This window comes from Antedon bifida, chromosome 5 (assembly GCF_963402885.1).
Source record: "Antedon bifida chromosome 5, ecAntBifi1.1, whole genome shotgun sequence".
Taxonomy (NCBI): Eukaryota; Metazoa; Echinodermata; class Crinoidea; order Comatulida; family Antedonidae; genus Antedon; species Antedon bifida.
Genome location: NC_136230.1, coordinates 25,804,495 through 25,831,386, shown reverse-complemented (window position 1 = coordinate 25,831,386; position 26,892 = coordinate 25,804,495). Strand labels below are relative to the sequence as shown.

The 26,892-nt window shown below is 33.4% G+C and overlaps 1 protein-coding gene across 3 annotated transcripts; it reads left to right on the top strand.

Annotated features, from left to right (window-relative positions):
* The first annotated feature begins 1,175 nt into the window (after positions 1 to 1,175).
* On the top strand, positions 1,176 to 26,892 carry LOC144842793 (presenilin-associated rhomboid-like protein, mitochondrial). Of its 3 annotated transcripts, none has more exons than XM_078699332.1 (10): positions 1,176 to 1,312; positions 2,665 to 2,869; positions 3,592 to 3,720; positions 4,077 to 4,221; positions 4,668 to 4,817; positions 5,563 to 5,633; positions 5,841 to 5,942; positions 6,455 to 6,552; positions 7,015 to 7,158; positions 24,655 to 26,892. In XM_078699332.1, exons 1-9 carry the CDS (start codon positions 1,257 to 1,259, stop codon positions 7,109 to 7,111), a joined length of 1,053 nt encoding a protein of 350 aa, XP_078555458.1. In that variant the 5' UTR covers positions 1,176 to 1,256; the 3' UTR covers positions 7,112 to 7,158; positions 24,655 to 26,892. The 3 variants fall into 3 exon arrangements, with proteins under 3 accessions (XP_078555458.1, XP_078555459.1, XP_078555460.1); XM_078699333.1 differs by lacking the exon at positions 24,655 to 26,892 and adding an exon at positions 19,517 to 22,067; XM_078699334.1 differs by lacking the exon at positions 24,655 to 26,892 and adding an exon at positions 7,379 to 7,433.

Genomic DNA, 26,892 nt, shown 5'->3' with positions numbered 1-26,892 from the left:
TCTCACAATGTGAAGTGTATGGCGTACGCTGATGACACTCAGCTTTATGTCACTTTCAACCCTAATCAGCGTAATTCTGCTGTCAGTAAACTTGAATCCTGTATTGCCGAAGTCAGAGCATGGTGTCAATCTAACAACCTGGTTATGAATGATGCTAAAACAGAACTTATTCATTTTTCTTCTCGTTTTAAGCCTGCGTGTTGGACTGCCTCTGTTAAGATTGGTAATTCTTTCATTCAACCATCGTCATCCTGTAGAAACCTTGGAGTTGTCATGGATTCAACGCTTTGTATGTCCAATCAGGTACATAACATCTGCAAAGCTGGGCTTCACGCTATTCGTAAAATTGGAAGCATTCGGAAGTACCTGGATTCAAGATCAACTGAGATTCTTGTTCACGCCTTTGTTACATCAAGGCTAGACTGTTGTAACTCATTACTTTATGGCTTACCAGCAAAGGATATCTCTAAAATTCAGCGAGTCCAGAACACAGCTGCCCGATTGGTCGTTCAAAGCCCCATAAGGCAACATATCACACCTGTGCTGAGACAGCTTCACTGGCTTCCGGTAACACAAAGAATTACATTCAAGATCCTGCTCTTTGTTTTCAAAGCTCTTCATAATTCTTCATCTAAGTTCATTTCTGAACTTATTCAACCTTATGTTCCTAAGCGGTCTCTGAGATCTCGATCTGAGTCTCTTCTTGCCCATATATTTCATCCCTCCACTAAGTTTTATGGAAATCGTTCATTTTCTTCGGCATCCGTTTCTCTATGGAATGCGTTGCCTATTGAAATCCGTCAGGCTACTTCCACCAGTGTCTTCAAATCTCTCCTCAAAACCCACCTTTTTAATTTGTAATTTTTCAAAATTTTCTGTCTTTGTAAAGCGCATTGAGGCTTTCAGCATAATGCGCTATATCAAGTACCAGTTATTATTATTATTATTATTATTACCAGAATCTTATTTTAACACATTTTCTGAGTTCATTATGATGGCAGGAATGAAAATATATGTTTGAGAACATTTGCAAGGTTAAAATAGTCTTGAGAGTTCTTCTCTATATTGAAGAAGCAAAAAATAGCAAATAATAATTTCCGTTTTTCACAAACGAAAATTATTTTGACGATATTTCCTCGCCATAGTCAGTTTTTTCATTGAGAAAAACAGTTTCACACGCACAGCGCGAACGGCCGGCCCAGGCCTAAAAAAACCTTTCTAACTTACCATATAATGTTATTAATACAGCACGAAATATGAATTGTTTGCGTGTTTTGAGAATCTCTCAACAATCTTCAAAAAATTGTTATATGTGAGTATGATTGAAGTTAAAATGATAGATATTAATTGGTTAGGCCTAGGCCTAGCCTAGGGTAGATGTACCAGACTTCGGCAGGTTACAGGGAAATTCGTTATTTACGTGTATTTTTTAAAAGCATCACAAAATATTTTTTGGTAGAGTTTTTAGTATTTATATAAGTAGTAAATACAGTGTAAATTATCAAATAAATATTTATAATTAACAAACAATAATAAAAAATGTGTTTTTTATTTATGTACCAAACCTCGGCATGTGTGTGCCAATCCTCGGCATACGCTGCCCAAGCAAGCCCTGGAATTACGCGCGAGCGATTGCGCAATCGATCGTCGATGAAATAGCAGGCCTAGCTAGGCTAGGCCTAGCCATGGCCAGATGTGAAATAAATGAGTCAAAAAACAGCAATATTAACTTTATTTTACCAACAATTATATTTTGGAAAAAAATTAATAAACAACATTGCAAACAATTTAATTTAATTAGTTATTTCCGTTAGGTGCCGAAGTCTGGCACATATCATTAATTATCAACCAAACATCTTAACACCCCTCATAAACCCTATATTTTTTCATTGGTTTGAAAATGGAATATTCTGGAATGTTGCTACACTACAGTAGGAGCCTATTTCAATCCCAGACGTGTCCCTCGTGTGTAATTTTTCATGCCCTGGAACTTTAAATGGAACAGTCACGTGTTAGCTCATTGGTCTATTTTGCTGAAATGTCACTTCCGGTTTTCAGGTTTCAGTTTTTATGGCTACTGGCAGACATGTTTCGCTGATGTCTAGTAAACGATCGGTGGTTTTTATTTACCACCTATAAATAAAGTATATTATACGTTAAGATAAACAAAAAATATCAATTATTTAATTAATTATGACTAATATGAATACAACCTGCCGAAGTTTGGCACATTGCCGAAGTCTGGTACATCTACCCTAGGCTAGCTAGGCCGGCTAGCTAGCTAAGCCTAAGCTATACACTACTAGGCCTAGGCCTAGCAGTCCAGCCAGTAATAAGGCCAGACAGATGAGGTTAGGCCGCCTATGCTTTATAGGCGGAGCATGGGGAGCGTAATCACAGCTAAGCTTGGACTAGACTAGCCTAGTAGTAGTTTTGTATTCGGAGCAGATGTTTTTTTTAATTTTTTGAAAATGTTGTTTGGAAAATATTAATAATTATAATGATACATAGGTAGGCCCCTTCTAGCTAGGCTTCTAACTACTAGGCCTAGTAGTAGAGGCCTAGGCCTACATATATTAATGATTATCGTGTTTAAGTGTTAAAATAATAAAATATTGTATTGGCTACTGAACTCAACTCAAAAGCCTAAAATTTCTCTTGCAGACCAAGTCAACAACAATACCGGGCATTTAAAAGATTAGTAGAAAATGAAAGTAAAAAAATTGGAAGAAAACCAAAACAGAAGAAAGGAGATGTTGTAGAAGCCAACTTTGAACCGTCCAGTCTTGAACACTTCCAAGTCCGTTTTAGAGAAGATGTCAAAGTTCCATTGCGCAAATTATTCAAACCTTTTGCTTTTGCATGTGTGGTATGATTCCATTACACATTATGATTAACGTTACAGAACAAGAATAACAAATAAATACAATACCATAATTGAAAGTCAAATAAAACATATCAGGCAATACTTAGTACTGCAAACATCATGGACTACACAATACAGTAACAGGCCAATACCACATAAAGGGTAATTCACACCTGTTCCAGCACGGTTCCGGTGTGGCTCCGGCAAATCAAACTGAACGTCTATGTTTTGTTTTCATGCGGCTACGAGCATATCGATGGGTGCATAGACGCGTGGAGCATTGTGAAAACAAAACATTGACTTTTGATTTGATTTTCTGGCGCCGGACCATAACCGTAACAGAACAGGTGTGAAAGGCCTGTTCCTGTAACAGGTTGTTTTAATATAATGCCTTTTTGTACATCTGGTTACAACATTTTGTGGAGTTTAATTATACATTTGAAATGGAATTACCAACGTCTTTGGCAAAGGTTAGCCTAAATTAAGGGATGAGGTTATACTTAAGCATGTGATTATACTCTGTCATAATATACATTTGAAAATTACTAGATTACTAGAGTTTGAATGTTGAATGTTCATCTACCAAGAAAAAAAACATGTTGCAACATCTGTGAATGGAATTTGACATGTCAAGATTTTTTTCACTACAAATTTTTATTTATATACTATTTTGAAATTTCACTTTTTGTTAAAGTAGATAATGTCAATTCAATCATTATTTTTAGGTTACTGGTAGCAGTTTTGCAGGTGCTGCAATCTGGCAGTATGAAGGCATGAGGTCAAAGGCCATCAGTCGAGCTCTTGGTCAGTTTAATTTCTTTAACACTGAGAAAGCCGGAGAGTTTAGACAGCAGGTATAACAAGCTTTTTGTTGGAATAAAGAATCTAAATATTGCAGTTCAGACCCAATAGCAACCTCTTCTTGGTTCACCAGCAAGGGTGCTGATCCGTTTTGAATGTTAATGTGGTGGAACACAGTAAAAAAGCAAAATAAAGCAAAATCCACCAGGACCCACATTTAAAGACTGCTAATCACATAAGAATAATTTTAAAAGCCTCTCACCTACAGAGCCTATTTTTAGTATAGCACCTAACCATGAAAGTTCTTGTACTGTTTTTTTGTCACTCCTTTCATTTTTATACACTAATTCTCTTGCTGCTTTCTAACCTCAAATGATTTAAAATTCTAATAAACTTCATTTTCTTACAGATTCATCAATGGTTCTCTGGTCTTCTTGGGACACAGAAGGTTGTCCTCGGTATCGTTGCACTCAATATAGGAGTGTTTGCTCTCTGGCGAATCCCATTCATGCAAATGTTTATGGTCAAGTGGTTCAGTGCCAACCCTGCTGCTAGTAGGTTTTCATCATTTATATGTATTAATCTTTCAATTTAATAGTGATACCTCAGATGTTATAGTTTGATGTTTGATTCTTTACACATTTATTTCCGACTGATAAAAGGTAAATACAGATACATTTTATATATGAACATATCCTATGTTCAATGCTTCAGTACTCAAAATTTGGAAGATAATATTTATAATATATATAACACACCTGATTGTATTCTTGCCATTTGCTAAGAGGACACCTTCTGGACACAACAAAGTGTCCTCTTAGTATGAGTGTCCCCTGTATAACGACTGTCCCTCATGCATTTCAGAGGAAAGTTTCTTGGTGTGTCAGTTGAGAGATCACCCTCATTAAATATGGTTAAAAAAAAAAAGAAAAAAAAAGAAAAAAAAAGAAGAGGTTCTACTGTAGATGGTTATTAGATTATGACTTTACTTTTCTCACAGATGCTGTATGTATACCAATGGTGCTGTCAACATTTAGTCACTACTCTCTGTGGCATTTAGCAGTCAATATGTATGTCTTATGGACATTTTCTCACAGTATGGAGAAGTTATTTGGCAAAGAACAATTCTTAGCTATGTATATGTCTGCAGGTTGGTATTAGATACAATTTTTCAGTGAATAATCAACTAAAATGTTACCTGGCAGTCAGGGTGTAGTTATCCAGGCATCACTTACGATGTTATCCAGTCACTTATAATGTTATCCAGGGTCAATTAAGATGTTATCCAGGGGTCACTTAAGATGTTATCCAGGGGTTACTTAAGATGTTATCCAGGGGTTACTTAAGATGTTATCCAGGGGTCACTTAAGATGTTATCCAGGGGTCACTTAAGATGTTATCCAGGGGTCACTTAAGATGTTATCCAGAGGTCACTTATGATGTTATCCAGTCACTTATAATGTTATCCAGGGTCAATTAAGATGTTATCCAGGGGTTACTTAAGATGTTATCCAGGCGTTACTTAAGATGTTATCCAGGGGTTACTTAAGATGTTATCCAGGGGTCACTTAAGATGTTATCCAGGGGTCACTTAAGATGTTATCCAGGGGTCACTTAAGATGTTTTCTAGAGGTCACTTAAGATGTTATCCAGGGATAAATTGAAATAAGTATAATTGCATTTACCCTGCAAATTACATTTAGTGAAATTAGTATCTTGGATTACATGCTATTTTCTGGTATCCCAAATCTAGCCTGAATTAATGGGTGGAGTTATGTTTGGATTGCATTAAAAATGTTGTTAATGTTGTGTTTATATAAAGTTTAATTTCACAAATTCTAGAATATTGCAATTAGAGTTTAACCAATGTTACAATTGTTTGGTTTTTTTTAAAGGTGTGTGGTCCTCATTTTCTAGTCATCTACTGAAAGTCTTGACATCAAAGTATAACCCATCATTAGGAGCGGTAAGTAGAGTATTGTGTTCAATAACAGAGTATTTACAAGAGGGGTTGGGACTGGGCCCAAAAATTAACTTTATTATTGTCCCCTGGAAAAAATAATTTTTAACAATTTTTGTTGTTGAATATGCTATTTTAATGTCTCATAATAGTTAATATTTATGTGATATAAATGTTTTGTAATAATAAATAAATTATTCGTTCTTTTTCTAGTCAGGTGCAATAATGGCTGTTTTAGGGTCTACATGTTTCCAATACCCAGATGCTCGACTTGCAATAGTTTTTCTTCCATTTTTCACATTCTCTGCTGGAACGGTAAGTTTTAATTCATATTAAGCTCTCATTGGCTCATATTCTTCAAAAACATTATTCTTCAAAAATGTTTGATCATAAACTTTAAAATTACAGGAAGACCTCACAAGGGGACACCTTTAGGACCCAGCAAAGTCTCCTTTTGGATGGGTAGCTCCTGAATAGCCATTGGCTGTTGTATTAACATTTTCCCCTTGTTTGTTTCACCAACAAGTGTCCCGGAATATGGCTGTCCCATTTTAAAAATGTGTGTGTACTAATGATTTGATAAAATTTCTAGCGCTCATGATCCAAACTAGTTGATCCATTCATGCACTGCTGGCTGCTGTGGGTCTGTGGAGGCCCTAATCCGAATTTCCTCAGTTTCCAGTTAAACTTAAGGACCAGTATTAATATCTTTACCTTTAAAAGAAGATAAGCTATCTGGTGGTGACTATAGAATGTTCTAAAGACAAGTGTAAACGTAGCCTTTGGTTGAAATTTTGTCCTATAAATAATACTATTTGTTGTTGTAGGCATTGAAGGTATTGATAGGTATAGAGTCACTAGGGGTTGTCATGAGATGGGCTTTCTTTGACCATGCTGCACATCTTTCAGGCCTGTTATTTGGTTGGTAAGTGATGACAGTACCTACTATTAACAAACACATATCAACTCTTAACTGAGGTCCTAACAACCCACAATTTCCAACAATGAGGTCTTCCATGATTTTATTTAACATTTAAAATATATTTAAAATTCAAATCTCAAGCTTCAGAGTTCAATCCTGACTTATGCTAAGCTTGTAATCACAAATTAAAACTCCATGAGCCTCAAATGAGAATTAGGCCGTGATAAAAAATAACCAAAAAACTGCCTGTGGAAATGGGGTTTATCCGATTCCACTCGAGAACAATTAACCAATAATAATCTCATTCAAATCAGATAATTATTGGATCATTTTTAACCTGGTTACAAGTTGATAAATTTTGCAGATGTTAAAAGTGTATTAGCTATATAATGAGGAAGAAATTTTTATTAGGAATTATTCTCTGGTAGATTAATTAGATGTATAATCGGATTATATTTTTTTCAGTTATTATGCTGGTGATGGATATAAACGGCTTTGGGGAAACCGGATAAAAATGCTGGAAAAGTGGCATGAATTCCGGGAAAAACCAGGCAAAGTTTGATGAATGTTTGAGCCAACAAAAGAGTTGTTAATTGTTCAGAGTGGAATGTAAGTTTAAATTTGTTTTATCGCACTTGAAGTAGAATTTTTCCATTTTTTAGAACCTCTGTTAAGGGGACACCTTTGTGCCATCCTTAATAGGCGTCGTAATGGCCCTTAATGGCCATAGTGTTAAAGCATATGTGTGCACCCCTTTATAGGGGGATAGATTTTACACAGTTTTTTTAAATATATGTAATCACAAACGATTGTCCATTTGTGTCCCCAGGACCCCACTAGGACAACACCCTTCGTCCCCACTGCTGCCTCCTTCCTCCACCCCTCCTCCCTGCCAGTTGTTTGTGCCTTCTGTGCCTCGCCTATTCTTCAAGGCTTAATAGCAATAGCTTGTCTGCTTATACCTTTTTCACATCTGCAAAATGTAACAACTTTTAACAAGTTGTAACCAGGTTTGCATAGTTTGAATACAATTTTGTGGAAATTTCACATAGAGAAAAACACACCAATGAGAGGCCTGTTCGGGTATGCGTATGTGAAAACATGTAATATGTCGGGAGATCAAACCTTGGTTACAATTTATTTATTATACAATTTATGCAGATGTGAAAATAATAAATAATAGTATTAGACATTTTGGTAATATTACTCAACAGTACAATGCCAAAATGTGTGTAATTGTTACTATTGCACAGTATACTGTATATGAATTACTTGTTGTTGCCTTTCTACGGGAACCATTTTCATCACTGCTACAATTTTTAAATAACCTAACATAGAAATGGAGTGCATTATATTGTTGAACATTAGATCAGTACAATATAGGATTATGGGAAAAAGTAATGCATGTAGTTTCAAACACAGACTTTCAAAGGTTTGAAATAATATTTTTCAACATAATTTAACCCTTGACCTACACATACATTCATGTTCATAAAACAATGGTTCAAATGTTTCAAGTATATGCCCACGGGGAACTAAGGCTTAATGATCTCAATCAAGTCTATAGCTTAATATTATCTTGTGATAAACAACCTTGTGTCAGGCCTGGCCTCAGGATACAAAAATATACTTTGATATTAATTTTTGTTATTGCATTCGAATAACAATATAAAAATTGCAATATGCTGAATTAAAAAAGTAATAAGTATCACTCCACATGCTGATATTGGTTTATTTATAGTTTTAGTAGAATATAATGCCTTTCAATCAAAACCTTGAATCTAAAGCTCTGTATAACACTACAGTATAAAACTTTATGTGACAAATGTGATTTGCCCATATATGGACATGATGATGTCATATCACTACCATATTCAGGGCCGTAGCCAGGATCTGTCAAGGGGGGGTTCGGACAATAAGTATTTGGGTCACTGCGCCGCGGGTGGGGTCTGAGGCGAATTTAGTGACACCCTTGATGGCCGGAAATGGTACTCTCGTACATAACATTCATGATAAATGGCACCTCTAATTGGCCGGAAAAACACTCTCATGCAGCATGCTACGATTGAACAAAACGATCGTACTTTTTTCCTCCTCCTCACGATAACATTTGTTGCCGCCGTATGTTAGATGCGCGTGCTCTGTGTGCGGAACCACCGCCGATTGTTTGATCATTCACTCGGTATTTTGTTTTGCGTTCAAGTTACAAGCCCCCCCAAAAAAGCACAATTTGGGTGAGAAGGCAAATTCAATGCTTATTATAGCCAGGGGCGGACCCAGGGGTGTTTCCCTTGTGGCCCGGGCAACAGCCTTAATTTCATACTAAATGTTGTTTCTGCCACTAAATTAAAATTGAGTTCCATTTCATCGTATACAATATCCATCCGGACCCGGAACTTGATAGGCTTAGTCATAAAGTAGTTACAGAGTTGCAGGACATTTTATTATTGTTGAATGTTTTGATATTAGCCTAATTGTTAAAACGACCTTCACAACCAAAATATTTCTTTTCATTTTAAATGGAACGCTACAAAAATAATCCTCTGCTTCATCGGAGCATGAATACCTAATAACCAGACAAGAACGTATCTTTGTTACGTTTTACTATCAATCCATTTTCATGTCACGCAATCCATTTTTCAACAATATAGTAGTATAACAATAACATTTTGATTGAATAGTGAGGGATTAGTTACAGTTTGACTTTGAATAAACCATTGGCAATTTACTGAAAATCCAAAATTATTCAATTAAAGAAACGCTCAACACATGAGAAATAGATGTCGGTCGATAAACTTCTGACGACGACTAAAACAAAGACAATCAGCTAAATGTTAGTGATTTTATTTCATCTCTGGCTTGTTACATTTTTCATGACACATTACCGGACTTCCCCCTCCTCTCGCAATGAACGACAGTACACATCTTCCCTATCTAGGCTCGTGTATGTAGCATACTACGTTATTCACAAATTACCCACGCATAGCAGTGTTACTAGAGCCATCACAGATTACCTCTAATGGATCAATCATTCATACATGAATTCAAAAATTCATCGACAAATGAAATATAGCCTATATTCATTCCTTTTAAATATTAGGCATATTGCCAAGGCTAATAATCGATTTGTCCATAATTATTGCGTTTTGCCAGGGGTTTTCCATAATCTAAGGCCAATTTTTAGGCCAAATCATAATTGTGCGTATTCTGTATTTCCGATGCGTGTAGTACCATATTTATCTTCATTTCCGTACGTTCGTAAATATTAGGCCGAATTTCCGTAGTAATTTATAGACGTTCCGAAATTTGAACCGTGTTATACCGGTAGCAGAGCAAAGTTTGTTTCTTTCTGCAAATGTCCTATCATTCTTTTCTATGTTTTATTTGGAGTGTGGTTTAAAACAACACTTTTGTAAAGTTTATAGTGGATAAATAAAAATGAATTTTTGGAAATGGTGGTTTTAACATCTGACTTTATTTAGCATTTTTAAATGAATTAAAATTTTTGCTCAATATATTTATAGCAACAGCTTCATATTTTTTGTATAACTTTTTAAAATTATTAATTGATAATTAATTTACATTAATTGAGTACAGTTATTAGAATGTATTACCGTACCAAAAGTACCTTCATCGGGGACCTCCCCGTGACGTTTGCATTGAACGAAAAAAAAAGTATTTTACGTGCGAGAGTACCATTTGCGGCCATCTAGGGGTGTCATTTAACAATTTTCTTGCTCAAATACTCAGTGTCTACAGCCCTGGAGTCTTTGGGCAACCCTCTTAAAATAGTCCTGCGACCGCCTCTGATAGCTCTATCTATATTTATTTACAGCAATTTGTTGAGGAAACTAAATATATCAATGTAAATAGGTGGCATTGATACAGTTGAGTAGGCCTACGTATCGACTGGTGGTCTAGAAAAAAATAATCGAATGCTATAGGTGTAAACTACAGTACATGATACCATAGATATTATAGTGTAATATATTAAATTTAATATAATCCACTATACTTCATAGCCACACATACATATTGTAGGTAACCGCAGCGTTCCATTTTTTGATGTACGTCGGAAGGCTATATATGCATACTGACTGCCAGTGATCGAAACAATAGGTACGCGGTTGTCTAGCGGTGTCCTTTGTACGATTCGTTCGTGCCCAAGCTCACGTCAATATCATGTTACATCCTGGAACCAAAAATTCGTATTATTTTTCGGCAACCAATTCTTTTGTTTAACAATAAGGTATGAGTTATTCACGAACGAGTTAACGAATTTTTCAATTTACAAATAACTTTTTGTATTGTGGGGCACGTATTTGGAGGAATTTCAGAGATGAGGGTGGTGAGGTATTGGGGATGTCGGGGATGGGGGTTCGCAGTCGGTTAAGGGGGGGGGGGGGTTCGCTGTAAAGGGGGGTTCGCCCGAACCATAAAAACCCCCCTGACTACGGGCCTGATATTTGAGCATCACTACCATATTTGGGCACATCACACTTTTTTTGTCAAACTAGTTTGATAATGTAGACAGAGTTGAATACTACAGTATCAAACTTTATGTGACAAAAAAAATGTGATTTGCCCATATATGGACATGATGATGTCATATCACTACCATATTTGAGCATCACTACCATATTTGGGCACATCACACTTTTTTTGTCAAACTAGTTTGATAATGTAGACAGAGTTGAATACTACAGTATCAAACTTTATGTGACAAAAAAAATGTGATTTGCCCATACTGTATATGGACATGATGATGTCATATCACTACCATATTTGAGCATCACTACCATATTTGGGCACATCACACTTTTTTTGTCAAACTAGTTTGATAATGATATAGACAGAGTTGAATACTATTTCAGTATCAAACTTTATGTGACAAAAAAAATGTGATTTGCCCATATATGGACATGATGATGCCATATCACTACCATATTTGAGCATCACTACCATATTTGGGCACATCACACTTTTTTGTCAAACTAGTTTGATAATGTAGACAGAGTTGAATACTACAGTATCAAACTTTATGTGACAAAAAAAATGTGATTTTCCCATATATGGAAATGATGATGCCATATCACTACCATATTTGGGCATATCACTACCATATTTGTGCACATCACACTGTTTGATACAGCATTGATCATGCAAGTGTAAAATACCTCCATGTGTTAATGAAGGAATGAACCAATTCAATTGTTTTATTCCATCAAGCACTCTGGCTCGAAAATTGTCTTGCTTGTCACATATATAAAATATTAAAATATGATAGGTAAAATGCAAACAGCATGACACCAAGGGATAAAATAAAAAAAGCAACAAATACAAATATGACATAAAAAGGTTAAAACATGGCATTGGCAGTAGTAAAAAATATCATAAAAATGTAGAAAATAGTCTCATATAAAAATTGGATAAAAGTATGTTCACCTGACAAAATTTGCATTAAAAAGCCTCATAGCAGATGGGAGAAAAGAATTTGTAATCTATTAGTTTTCATCATAGGGAAGCGAATTCTACCAGTTAAAGACAACATATTTGTTGAGTGGATGGCTTTCCTCTGCAATAATAACTTCCATTTTTTGGTAGCAGCATGTTTCATAATAAATATTACTTGAAAAAAATTCTCAATAGCAAATATGCAGGTAATACTTGAGGACTTGGATAATAATTAAAAATAGAAGTGGGCCTATAAGAAAGGCTCATAGCAGAAATGCTTCAAAATGAACTGTACAGAACATCTTTCATTTTACTTAACATTCTTTTACTTAATAAATACCTGTTTTGGGAATTTTCTTTTAAAATGTCTGACCTAAAAACAAATAGAACTAGGCCTGTTTCTTGTGGGATAGATGATAATTTGATTACTAATAACACATAACCCAGTTCTTTAAGTTAATCTAATACTGTAAAGCCTCACATAATTTATTCTATTCATATATTGTAACCTATTAACTACATTAAGTTTTACAATTATGGAGAAATTCCACAAAACCACCAACCAAAAAAACAGACTTTCTTGGTACCTTGTGATTTATTTTATTTGTAATACATTTTAGCTTTATGCTATTGTTTTGTACTGTACATACCGTAATAAATTAAAAAAATAAAGAACACAGTAAATACATTCAGAAATAAAACTACTTTTCCCTGTGTCGCCAGGCAAGGTTCACACGTACAGTGTAAGACTGGCGTGGTTTACGCAAGCGATAAGGTTTGTGATCGAGATTGCCTTTAATGCCAAGAATCAATTAGTCGTCTCAACTTTATTAGAATAAGGCCTTTAAACAATAAACAATATGATGTTGGCCACAAGCATCAATTCAATCAGTCAGTTAGTCAAATTTTTATTAATTTTTTAAAAATATTATTACAGTACTCGATTTTGTGTTTATGACATTAAAATTATGTTTCCTTGCTATTTAAACCAACTGTGCCAAAATCTAAAATAAAATAAAGAGAGAATAGAGAAAAAAATCCACACATGTTGGCAAATTCAACTAAAAATGCAAATTTGCTATATTACAAAAAAAACCAACAATCATTGCTGTTGTGTTGGCTGAATCATACTTTTATGTAAAGGCCCAACTCAGACAGCATCGTATGATGAGGCCCAGTGATGGACACCTGTTCAAAATCCTGCAGGACGACAGATAATTGAATAAATAATAGAAAAATAAAAATTTATTTTTTGTACATTTAAAAAAGGACATAATTCATTTTGCATCTAATTTTTGTGTTTAATATTTATATACTTTAGGCCGCTGTCCTATGTAATGTAAATAAATGTCCTAGACTAGGAGTCTAGGTGGGAAGAAGAGTGTTTATCCGACAAGATGCTGTCTGAGTGTGGCATTAATTCTAATAACCAACTCGTGCAGAAACAATCTCTGCAATAACAGTCTGGAGGATTACCTTACATGAGATATAAAAAATAATTATGATCCAGCTTTTAACCGATCATTAAATAATTTTGATAAGAGAAAGTTGCGTAGAAAGATGATATCTGTCAGTGCTATTAGTGTTCTCTGATATTTAATATTTGCTACAAAAATATTAAGTAACATTTAACAAAGATGCTTAGCGGTGTAATTTGAGTTACGCTACACACTTAACTTGATTAAATTTCGGTTTAATCAAGTTTTTACCAGGCAGAATGTAACATCTATGAGCGATTGTCCAATCAGTAATAATGTAGACGCTGTGCATAATAAAATAACAACAATAACAAAGTGTTTGTCGTCGGTTTTTGGTCAATGGTCAATACAAAACATCAGGCAATTGAAGCTTGTATTTCTCATGTTTGAAAGTTCAGAAATTTATTTAAAATTAACCAATCAAAGAATACATGCAGGTGTGGTAAAGATCATTTCAAAATTATTCCACTGCAGTAACTAACTATATTTTGTTTACTTAATACACAGTTATTGCAGTAATTCTAACTTACAACAAAGTTACTCAATACTGCAGTAACTGCATTAGAATAACTTTGACATGATCCGTCATGAAAACATAGGCAAGGCAAAGAATGAATGTACTTTTTTATCTAATGATACTCTTGTGAAAGAAGATGCATTTTGTATCAATCTTCATAAATTTAATTACAGGTTTGAGGAAGTAGTCTCAATATATTATTGTCTAAATTAATGGAGCACCAATTTATAGATGTACTTTTGACATCATATAATTCATTTGTACAAACAAAAAAGTCACTGTACTGTTATAAGAAAAGGACATCAGGAAATCTAGTACAATGATGAGAAGTTACACTTTGTCTAGAACAGCTTTATGTATTAAAGCAATATCAATGGATTATTCAAGTTATTATGTAGGTTTAGCCTTTCCCCACCCCTCTTCACACACACTGGACTTAGAAATTTAGAAACACAACTACAATAAAATATTCATTGTATCACTTTAATTTAGTTTTTGAGTTTTATGAGACATTGCAATAAACAATAGACCAGTGGCATAACACATAGGCCTGAAGCCCCTGTCTGCCCCTGGTTTAATGACCCTAAAGGCCCATTTACACTAGGGCGATAACGATCGACGATAACAAGATAAATATGCTTTTTTCATACCTAAAACAAAAGAATTTTAAAAAGTGTTCATCCTAGAACTATAGGATTATCATCTATGCTGCCTTTGATGAAAATAATATTTCCACACGTCCAATCAAATGACGTCATGATTAGTAAGAGCAATAATATCTTTGCTTGCTTTTATTGATCATGACGTCATTTGATTGGATTTTCAAAAATGTTATTTTTATCAAATACAGCATACATGATTATCCTATAGTTCTAGAATGAAAACTTTTCTAATTTCTTTCGTTTTATCCAAGAAAAATGTATGTTTATCTATTTATCGTCGATCGTTATCGCCCTAGTGTAAATGGGCCTTAAGTGGCCCTCCCACGCTGGAGGCCTTGGGCGTTCTTAGAGCATTTTTTGACATAAAGCCTCTTTGCGCTTAACATAAGAATAAAAGTAATCCATGAAATAAATCAAATTAAAAAGATCAATTAAAAATGAGAGCGACAGGCCATAAAATAAGTGTCCCTTGAAACACAGCAAATGTACTTCTTTTTCTTGGTCTTCAAATGTAGTTAGTGCAGTTACTGCAGTATAATCATTTTTACATGAATCTTTAATAAACAGCAGAATGACTTAATTTAATGTTTGCATACTGACTGAGCTGACTGATAGTATTTATTTAGAAATAAGATCTTGTTGGATCAATTAGTTGGTTCTACGCTATCTTAATATTAATTGAAAACCACTCCATCGACTGATGGAGTGTAAACATCAAACTGACGTGAAGCAGGTACACAAACGTTTATTGTAATTAAATGTGAAGTCTAGTACTTAGTGGTAAATATAAAATTATGTGTTTCTTTATTGAAATGTACAATAACAACAAATCCCTGTATGCCCATATTACAGTATATTTGATTAGAGTCAGTTTAAAAGGTTTCTTGTTTTGTATTCGAGTGTGAACGTAATGGAATCTCAATTAGCCTTTTTTTTTTCATTGCAAACAATTGATAGGAAATTTAGTGCATTCAATGAAAACAGTGACTAAAAATTACAAAAAACAAATTCAATATTGCTGTCCGCCATTAAATAGGACCATACAATAGAGCTTTACCATTGAAAAAATCTATCATTCTTACAAAAAGTTGCCATGTCATTGAATAGTCATAGTTTACTAGTACTGTTATTTAAGTAGTGAATGTTTATGAGTGGAATGGTACAAATAATTGCATGAGGTGAATGATGAAAGGTTATACTGTATTTCCAGGAGTTGACAGGAATTTATTTAGGTGTTAAACATGACAGAGTCAATCAATCAAATACCAAGAATATCACATGCACTGTGTATAAATAGTTATTTGTAGCATAGAGATAATATAGTTAGATCATAGATAAATATAGATAAATCATGAATGATTCCACCAAACTTTCGAGTTAAAATAACTGTAGTGAGACATTTAATGAATAGGCAAACTGCCTTAAAATGTGACATGTTTCGAGAAACTATTCTCATCATCAGAACAGAAAACAACGCCTAGAGTACTTATATACCAATAGGACAGGTTGTATGTAAATGAGGAAGTAAATTAGCATGATACAACAATCATATGGCAAGCGTGACGCCTAAGTTATAGTTTGTTTGTTCAAGGAAGGTTTACTCCAGATAATATAGTATATATCATGTTTGTAGTTATGTCTAGATTTTAGTTTATTTTTTTTTTAAATAACAGCCATGATTTCAAATACACTGAACAATAAGAACCCTTATACGGTATATGATGCATTAATTAAGTATAAGTGTAGGTACCCCACCATTATAATCGTTTACTATGAATTAATAGCTACCACCAAGAAAACCAAGGCATTATTATATTTTTATTTTATAGCAAATTTATTAATTATTTAGATTTGTGTTTTTCAGCTCTAAATCCATGGTGTTTAAATAAGATAAGATAAGATTATACTTATTGTCACGTTTACAAAATTTGAATATGAAATATGAGTTGGTTGTTGGTGACATAAAACGTTATTGTTTTATAACCATACAACCCATTTGCAGACTTCGAGTAGCCAAGTAAATTTGTATATAGTGCAGTCTACAAACAATGTCGTCTCAATGCACTGTCGACTTAGTAGATTTTACACTTTTCATTACATGCTTCTCTCCTAAAGCTCTGTCTACACTATCAAACTAGTTTGACAAAAAAAGTGTGATGTTCTCAAATATGGTAGTGATATGACATCATCATGTCCATAAAATGGGCACATCACATTTTTTTGTCACATAAGGTTTGAAAGTGTAGACAGAGCTTAAAGGTTGCGTCCTGTTGGTGCTGCCAAGTGTGGTGCTATTTCGTCTGTACATGACAGTGGCTGTGTGAGCTAGTAACCTCCTGTTTCGAAAGATCTCACATGAGTATTTTGTGTACACTGGACCCTACAGTTTATAGTCCTTTTCCGAGAAGACTCATTCTACCAACCACCAGAACCGTGGAGTTAGTGGGCCTTAAACCCTTGCCATAAGGCTATGGTTCTACTGTCTTAACCACTTGGCCATTCATGATATGCTCTCGAGAAACTCTTTCTATAATTTCAGTTGATCTATGTGTGGCTCCCTTCCTTAAGGATTTGTTCATTGTTGTAAAAAGACAATAGAAAAACAATAATCATTAAAATTGTACCAGTAACAATTGTAGCATTATTCATCATTCAGCAGGCCTTGTCTTTTAAGGCGAGCGAGTGCGATCACCTCACCTAAACTGCCCTTGAGGATTGCGATTTACAACACGCTTAAATTTGGTAAACTAACACTCCAAAATACAAACAGCACACCTACAGCATCCCTGAATGTATTGAAGAGTGCAATTTGTAGCACACCTATAATTTTCAAAAGACAAAGCCTGATTGAGACTGCTTTGATATCTATTCTTCCTTGATGACATCTCACTTCATTCCTTAACTATTCCATCCAATCATACTTTCCCTTTTAATAGTTAATTAGTCAATTCATTTTAATATTGATTTAATGAATGTTTATGAGTTTAATGGTGAGATTATTTCATGAGTTGAAAGATTGACTATTTTAACGAGGTTGAGCTGAGTTAAATAGAGCAATTAATCTTTCAACGAGTTAAATATTCTCACTATTAAACGAATACAGAACGTGCATTAGTTGTTTTATAACACAGTTACTGTTGTAAAGTAAAGTTTTATTTTCGAACAAGGATCAGTCAACAATCTTGACAAAAAGCTGTACTTCAGAACTGTTAGTCATCACTGTTAGTGTTAGATCACTTTCCCTTTAGGCAGAACCAGGGCGACATCTCCCTGTTAGAACTAAATACTGAACAGCACATGTACAGTATTAGCCCATCAAATGGATATAATAATATGTGATATTATTTGGTGTGTACCATCTAAACCCTCTCTTGAAATGTTCAAACTCTCCTTCAGCTACAAGGCCCCTCATTTCTACAATGATCTTTCTCTATCTATCCGCAATTCCTTATCCTTTTCCTCATTCAAAACTAGACTTATGATTTAATCCTTTTCCAGACTTTAAATTGTAAAATATTAGATCTAATTATATATATTTATTATTTTTCCTTAATTTAACATTTATTTACTATATTCCAAATGTTCTTATTCATATTTTTAATTCTCATGTAATTTATTTATTGGCTTTTGTTTTTCTTTAACTTTTCTGTCATTGTTGTATTTTGTGTATTGTATGTGTTCTGAGGGTCCCAAATGATCAGCAATTGCTGGATGGATCACCCTCATTAAATATGGTTCAAATAAAAAAAATTTAAATATTTATATTTATCCAGAGAGATGTAAAATATCAGAATTCTAAACTACCCTCTCTTAGTATGGCATATTCCATTTCATCAAGGGGTGCCTCTATTTTTGCTAGTTAGCATACTAATTTAACTAGTTTCACAAAAGTAATAACAATAAAATAACTTGATAAATTTAAATTAATATGTTTGCAATATACATGGATGGATATACTTTAACTACATGTCATTTATTGTTATAGCTCCATCCAAGGACTTGTATCTGTACAAATTACTTTCAATGTAAACGAAAAACCTATTGTCATACAGTACAATCAATAATTATGTACATTTAAATTGAATCAATCATATTTTCAGATTTCAAACTACAAAAGAATGCAAATAAAGGGAATCTGCTACTCATATTTTAGTTTTCTTTTAACAAGTTTTCTACCATGGAAATAAAAATCCATAAACATTTTTTAAAAATTATTTTATGTATTTAAAGATGCATTGTCCCCTTTAAAAAATAATAAATGACATGAATATTTTTTTGTTAAATATTCCATTTTAATGTCATATAATAGATTCAATTGACTGGAAGAGTTTTTGGTTGAATTTAACCATTTATTTTTTCCTTTTATATGTGAAAACATAATTTTTTTTTTTAATGGAAGTGATTAACTTTAAAGCTGTGAAATGTTCTATTCAAACTCTTTTTTTGTATTATTCTTCATTTTTCATGTTTTTGGGGGACATACATCTTTAATTTTTTGCGGTATATATAAAAAAAATTACAAATAAAAGAACTATAAGCTAAAACAGTTTTTATTGCTATTTAGAGCATGGAGTATTAAATAATAATAATACTTCATTGTGAAACATTGATAAAAAGTCTGGTAGTTATTAACTTAACCTGCCTGCTCACTACTACTGTCATTTTATTTATTTTATACCTACTGGCAGTTCTTGAACTTAAAAGCCTCCTCAAACAACATTCAAAATCCTTTCATGCTGAGAGTCTCACTCTCTCTACAATCAATAACTGCCTCTCTACTTGAATTGTTAGCCAAGCCATTTAATGTTTGCATTATGTACCAAATCTAGTGTTAAGCATTGTTATTTTTCTTGTAGAAGTGTCTACTTGATTATGGGCCTGCTGCTAGGTTGCAATCTGTTTATGAACAACACCACCTCACAGGTATATTTTCTGCAGATAGGTTTGTGTGAATGGATTTTATTGGCTTAAATCCATCTAAGCCTCAACTGCGGAACCAGGTATGGCATTCTGGTATAAAGGCATTGCTCAACATCTCTTAGCCTCCAAGACAAGCTCACCAAAGTCCATCAGAGTCACTCCTCTCAGAGAAGGATAAGGGGTGATGCTCTTGAGGTGTGCGCTCCTCTTTTTTGACAACTAGGGCCGTGTTGCAGAAGCCAAAAAAAAATTATCGGTTAATTTTTTAACAAATAAAGTGCGCATGATCAGTCATTACCAAATAACCAGATGCTCACATCGCAACAATTTGTCCTTCAAGTCAAAGGTTAAAAATCTATCCGATAATTATCTGATTTGAATGAGATAATTATCGGTTAATTTTTCTTGAGTGCCCCGTTTCCACAGGCAGTTAATTATTGGTTAATTTTTCTCCAGTGGAATCGGTTTAAACCACGTTTCCACAGGCAGTTAATTATCAGTTAATTTTTTGCTGGGAAAATATGGCATTAAATGAAATTATGAACTACTTTTTGATATCTGTTTTTGACAGACTGTGTTTGAAAAATCCTGGATCCGCCCCTGCCTCTTATCAGCAGAACCATTGTTCTTCAATCAACACTCCAAACATGTCAACTAGAAAAAAAACTTTCAAACAATCCCCTTATATTTATCGATCCTTGAGTAAATAATGATAAATATTTGCAGTTAAAAAGTTATGTATTAAATTCAACAATAGAGAGAACCAAACAATTGATTTAAACGTGATTGATGATATAAGTTTGTGGTACACCACGTACATTAGTTTCGATCAATATGCTCAGGAGTGAGAATGTGATTGTTTATGTGGATTTTTAATACCACCAAAATACCAACCAATAACCAGACCAATGATTAAATATATTGACATAGTAAACAGTACAATATACTGTAAGAGATAAGATAACTTTGTTTGTCCAAAAGTGAAATTATGAAGCTTATGTCACATACAAAACAGTAACAGAACAACAACTTGCAAGACAATGTCGTCATGTAGCACAGCGCCACTAATATTGAGCCTACTACCATACATTATTAATTATGATGGCTACCCTCTTATAGTATTATCTATAATCATAAATTGTATAAATACACCAACTTTAGAATTAGCTGCTACTGGGCATTAAGCGGGTACAGTAAAAAATGTATTTTGGTCTACTTATATTTAATGATATAGTTTTTTCTTAATTCTTTGTATTTCATTAAAAACATCTTTAGAATTTAAAAAAAAAATTTTTTTTTTATAGATTTAAACAAACGTAAGCTCTGTCTACACTACATGTATACTCTTGACTAGTCTTAAGCTCTGTCTACACTATAAAACTTTGTGACAACAAAGTGTGATGTGCTCATATATGGACATGATGATGTCATGCCACTACCATATTTTGGCATATCACTACCATATATGGCCACATCACACTTTTTTGTCACATAAAGTTTGATATAGTGTGGACAGGGGTTAAGACTAGTCAAAACCGGACATGCAGAGCAGTAAACTTACGCTCTGTCCACAGTTCAAAGGTCATTCCAATAATACCTGGATGCATCATTAATTTGCTTACTGTACTTATGTATATTATCTCCTGTCTATGAACCAAGCAGTATACATTACCAGCCTACAGGCTACTGTTGAAATCGAAAACAGATTTTGTTACTAGTGTGCTTATAGGCGACTTGAATCCTAAATCTACATATACCATAACATCCACTTATATTACTTATGATACAAAGTAGGTTAATCCAAAGAAAAACAAACATCTAAGATGATATATTACAGTGGACGCAATTTTATATTTCGTACATAAGTTGGGACCCCTTGTGTGAAAGATAGCCAAACTCTTCCTAAAAATAACTAACCCTAACCCTCTAAATAATCTCTCTCTCGCTATAAAGTAAAGAGAAGTTGCTCTTTGGATTCGAACCCCGGCATATATCGACATGTAAAGTCCGTAGTCTAATCTACTCGACTACACATATGGCTTGACAGAAAGCATTTGCACTAGTGAATTGCAGTTAGATCAATTCTGACGTCACACCTTATGGATATGACTAATGAATATTCATGTTTATTTTGTGACGTTTCATGAGGAGTCTCCAATTCATGTACGAAAAGATATATCACTAAGGGGACACCTCTGGGACCCACTTAATATTCCCCTTAATTGGGGTGTTCCCTGAGTAGTGGTTTTCGCATGCAAAAACAAAAATAACAATGACTGATCTTATATTGTTACGAAATTGAGACGAATTGGCACACTCGAAAGTGTCACTGAGCCCCTTAATAGGTATGTCCTCTGTGCAGAAGTTGCCTGTTATAGTGTTAAAATATATATTGCCCCTCATTTCATGTGAAAGCGTCCCCATAAAGGGCATCCCCTAGGGATTTTATAGTGCTAAAACAAATATTGCCCCTCATTTTGCATGAAAGTATCCCCTTAATAGAGGTGTCCCCTGAATAGGGATGTCCCAAAGGAGGGGTTCCAGTCTATTAAAAAAAATGTAAAGACTAAATTTGAAAATAATGTGATTTTGTTTTTAAATTATAAGTAGAAAGTATGGATAACTTGTTAAAGCTGTTTTCACATTGAGCCTGGAATGTGGTCAGGTGGCCAGTTAGTGTTTAAGAATACAACCATTCTTACAACAAATTCTGTACAAAACATATTGTGAACGAAAAATGTAACATAGTCCAGAGTTTTCTCTGGCTACCGGACTGAATCATTGAGTCTAGGAATTTGAAAATGTTCAAATACAATACAATAATTCTGAACGTCAATGTTATTTAGTATAATATTAAACCTGTTTCATTATTTTAAATGTTTTTATTCTCAAAGTGTATGCTTTAAAACGTGTATAATAGCTTACACTGAATTTGAATTACAAAATCAATTTTATGCGTCTACTTTAATACAAAAACATTTTTTAATGTTGATTATTCTCAGATATATGTATTGTTTACTTGATTGATTGTCAGTTTCTATGATTGTAAATAATAATATAAAAATGTCATATTTATTGACTGCTTTGTACAGTATGACTATAAAAACTTAAGATCTTAATTTGATAAATGATTATTAAAATGGCAGTACATTGGTCTGTAATTTGTGAGAGAACTACCTCTAATGTTAAAACATGATGTATAATAGATGAATAAATATGAATAAGATATGTAAATAATATTTTTGAATTGTTTATTAGTTTTTGTTAAGAAACCTACCAACAGTTCTACAGTATTTAGTCTGCTGTCTACAGTCTATTAATCGTATTATATAGTCATTTTTTAGTACTGTACAATCAAATGAACGAACCCAAAAATCAAATAAGAAATGAAATAATATTTGATCAATATTATATTATCTTATCATTTGTTGACCCTGTATGTACCATATATCTATTTGATTAAACACCTCTTAACAACAATACCTGGAGAATATATAAATTAATACCAGAAAAATATATAAATAGGGTAACATATTCAAATTATTCGATATAAAAAACTTATTGAAATAAATATGGTAATTTATTAAAAATAAAAAAAAATATTTCATACTTGTAGCCAGATATTGTAGCCAGATACTGTTGATGGGGTCTATAAATCCCTGATACAGTAGAACTTCTCTAAGAAAAACCACATTCAGGGTACACCCTTAATCAGGTACACCCGTCACCTTGTAAGTGAATACTTTTCTGTGAAATCAACACATATGTTTTAACACTTATTAAGGGAATATTTTCTGTGAAACAAATATATATGTTTTAATACTACTGTACTACTATCAGTTTCAGTCAGAACCCTATGCAGGCGACACCCTATTTATTATACATGGACATTTTTTGTTTGAATTTTTTCATTTCTACGTCAAGGTAGATCTAATAATAGATCGTCGTATCAAGCGCTTGTGCGATTCCAATAATAAGTTCTCTGTTTTTTTTGTGATTCTAATATTTTTTTGAACTCTTTAAATATTTTTAAGTCTACAATTGTGAACACATTTTAAATATTATTTTTTTCATTTTGGTATATTGTTACTGTTTCGTGTTTATCAACTTTTTAAATAACATTTTAAAAAATAAAAATAATAATACAAAAAAATTATACAAATATATAACTATATGACTTGATAGACCCATCATTCTTCAAACATAGAATAAATGCAGTATTGATGAATTTTACATAATCTACCATTTAGCATCTGATATTCATATCTTAAGTGTTGTTTATAAATGAATTATTAATTATCATTGATGATAAAATTAGATATCTGATAGCTTTCAATACAGTAAGTATCTGTTTACCATAGCTGTATGGAATTATGATATGAATGAACTGTTATCATTTGATGTCATATCCATAAAACTAAATTAGAATTAAACAGAAATTAGACCTGTGCACTTCGTGTGTGGTGTAGGTCTAGTCAATATTTGTCCATATTTGTTAAATATTTACTCTTAATTTTGTTCCTAGTTACACTTTATATAGCCAACTCTATGGTGAAATGAAGGGCTAAGCTTAATTTGATGTCCTATCTTTTGATTACAATTTGAGAAATTTAAGTGGGGCCTGGGCCAGCTGGGCCCCGCTCCTTGGATCAGCCCCTGACAAAATTTAGTTGAAATTGCTAGCAATTTTCATTATACTACAATGTGAATGTTTTTCATTTCCAAATGTCGTGTAAAATGGAAGAGTAAAAGAAAAGTTAATGTGTATAATATAACTTGTTGAAGAATTTATTAGCTAAGCCTCCACCACCAAATCATATTCCCCAAACCATATTCCACTGACATACTGAATGCTATTATCATGGACGACCTATAATTTATAGTTCCATGCTATTATTTACATAATTTACTTGACACTAGATTACAAAGACTCGTTCTCATGTAGTATGAAGACTTTTCATATACTGCTATTGGTGTAGTAATTGTAATAAAGCGTTATTAGTGCAAGAGTGTATATCATTATAATCGCTTATTATACATCTTTAATGATGTGCACGTTTTTTTGTTCGTTCAGCTGCGAAGACATTTAGTGTGGAGCAAATTAAATGGATGAAAAAGATATATTGGAAAGGCATGCCAGCACAACCAACGCATTGTTGAGAAGATACCAAAGCATTGTTGAGTTGAATATTTAATCAACACTTTTATAATTCATATTTAAATCAAGTTTTATATAGACACTGAGAATAGAACAAAGAAAGTAGTAGATATAAATGAGGATAAGGTAAAACAAAAGAAGTTAAAGGGTCCTACCAGCTAGTTTTCGTGTTGCGAGAAATTTGTGAATTCTAAATTTTAAATAATTAATTTAAATATATGATAATGAACACCTTTCATTATACATAAGTGAACATTTCCCATTTATCTATTAAGGATCGTCTGTGTAAATTGGCCTTTAAAGTCATCTAACCAGAGTTTTGTATGGTGTGTGCTCGGTTGTTCTGTGTAAATCCCAAAATTTTGCTAGGCAATGTGAAACGGGTGAAAGTGTAACAATTCATTCTACAATTTTAAATACAATAATTATTGTGCATATAAATCAAGGCCTAAAGCTCTGTCTACACTATCAAACTAGTTTGACAAAAATAGTGTGATGTGCTCAAATATGGTAGTGATATACCCAAATATAGTAGTGATATGACATCATCATGTCCATGGGCACATCACATTTTTTTGTAACATAAAGTTTGATAGACAAGGCTTAATATTGTAGGTGAACCTGACCACACAGGAAGATGACCTCATTGGTCTCTAATACAATTGTTTCCCTTCTATTGTTATTTCATTTTATTGTTTCCAAACCATTAACTCTACTAACTTCCTCCTTTATGGAGACATTCCTATTAAGGGTGGATGTATATGCTTTAACACTACAAAACATACCTATTATGGAGATACTGTAAAGTAGAACCCCCTTCAGGGGACACCCATATTAAAGGGACACTTTTCCTTGACATGAACGACGGGAAATAAAAGTTTTAACAACTAACCTCTATTAAGGGGACACTTTCTATGACATGAATGAGGGGAAATAAATATTTTAACAGTACACTATGGAACATCCCTATTATGGAGATATTGTACAGTAAAACTTCTTTGGGATATCCCTATTCAGGGGACACCCATATTAAAGGGATACTTTTCAATGACGTGAACGAGGGGAAATAAATGTTGTAACAACTAACCCCTATTAAAGGGACACAGGGAGATTTTATTATAGGGGTTCTATTGTTCTCAGAAAACACAATCTCCATATTCTTATATTATTGCTTTGTAAAAACCACATTTTACAGTTTTGAGAAATTTGACTATAAATAGCAAACAAACAAAAAAGAAACTATTTGTTTAAATCTAGAAATTTATTCAGCTTCAGCATTAAAACAAGATTGGCTAAAAATATGGACAGGAACTATCACAACATGACATATTCTAATTGTACAATATTGCATTGGTCCATCTGTTAATATATTTAACATCATCGGACAATGTACATCAGATTGTTGAAAATGAATGCGAGGTTTATTTCATAATAAATACTGTGCATGCACAAAATGAAAGTACAGTAAAAAAAACCCTCCGTTGGGACACTCCTTCAGGCATACTGAACTGTATCCCCAAGGCCAATTTACACAGAAGAGCAGTAATGGTAAGTGGAAAATCGCATAGCTTGTCCCCAAGTAAAATTGTATATCCTGAGCGGAAACTGCCCGTCCACTCTGTGTTGTGTGTAAACCGTTACCACTCGTCTGTGTAAATTGGCCTTTAAGTGGACACTGTGTTGGGTCCTGAAGGTGTCCCCTTAATAGAGGTTATAATGTATCTTTATTTGATAGCATGACAAACTTATGATTAAAAAGCAATCCCATGCTTATGCTTATTTTTACACACCTTACTGTCGACAGCATTATTATGTACAGTACATTTGGGCATAAATTAAGTTTAACAGTGTCTTCTAGTAGGGGAAGCATACACTCTCCTCTCAATTTTACCTGGAATGTATTTATTTGTCATTGGAGAGTATGCTTTATTCCTATACATATTTGAATACAATTGTTCAATTTGGAAATTGCAACATAATTTATGTAATAGTTATCTTAACATCAATTGTCAAAATAAAGCTCAACTAAAACAACTAAAAATTGTGTTCAATATTTTAAAACAGTAACAAATGCATGCCGTTCACTTTAAGGTGTTGTTATTTTTATCATAAATTCTTGAATTAAATGTTTTGTAATGTCTTGGAGAATTTGAA

Excerpts from the sequence above, each read along its gene's own strand:
- LOC144842793 (XM_078699332.1), top strand. The coding sequence starts at position 1,257 with ATGAATTGTTTGCGTGTTTTGAGAATCTCTCAACAATCTTCAAAAAAT. Across the intron at positions 1,313-2,664 it reads TCTTCAAAAAATTGTTATAT|ACCAAGTCAACAACAATACC; the intron begins GTGAGTATGATT and ends TTTCTCTTGCAG. Across the intron at positions 5,943-6,454 it reads TCACATTCTCTGCTGGAACG|GCATTGAAGGTATTGATAGG; the intron begins GTAAGTTTTAAT and ends TTGTTGTTGTAG.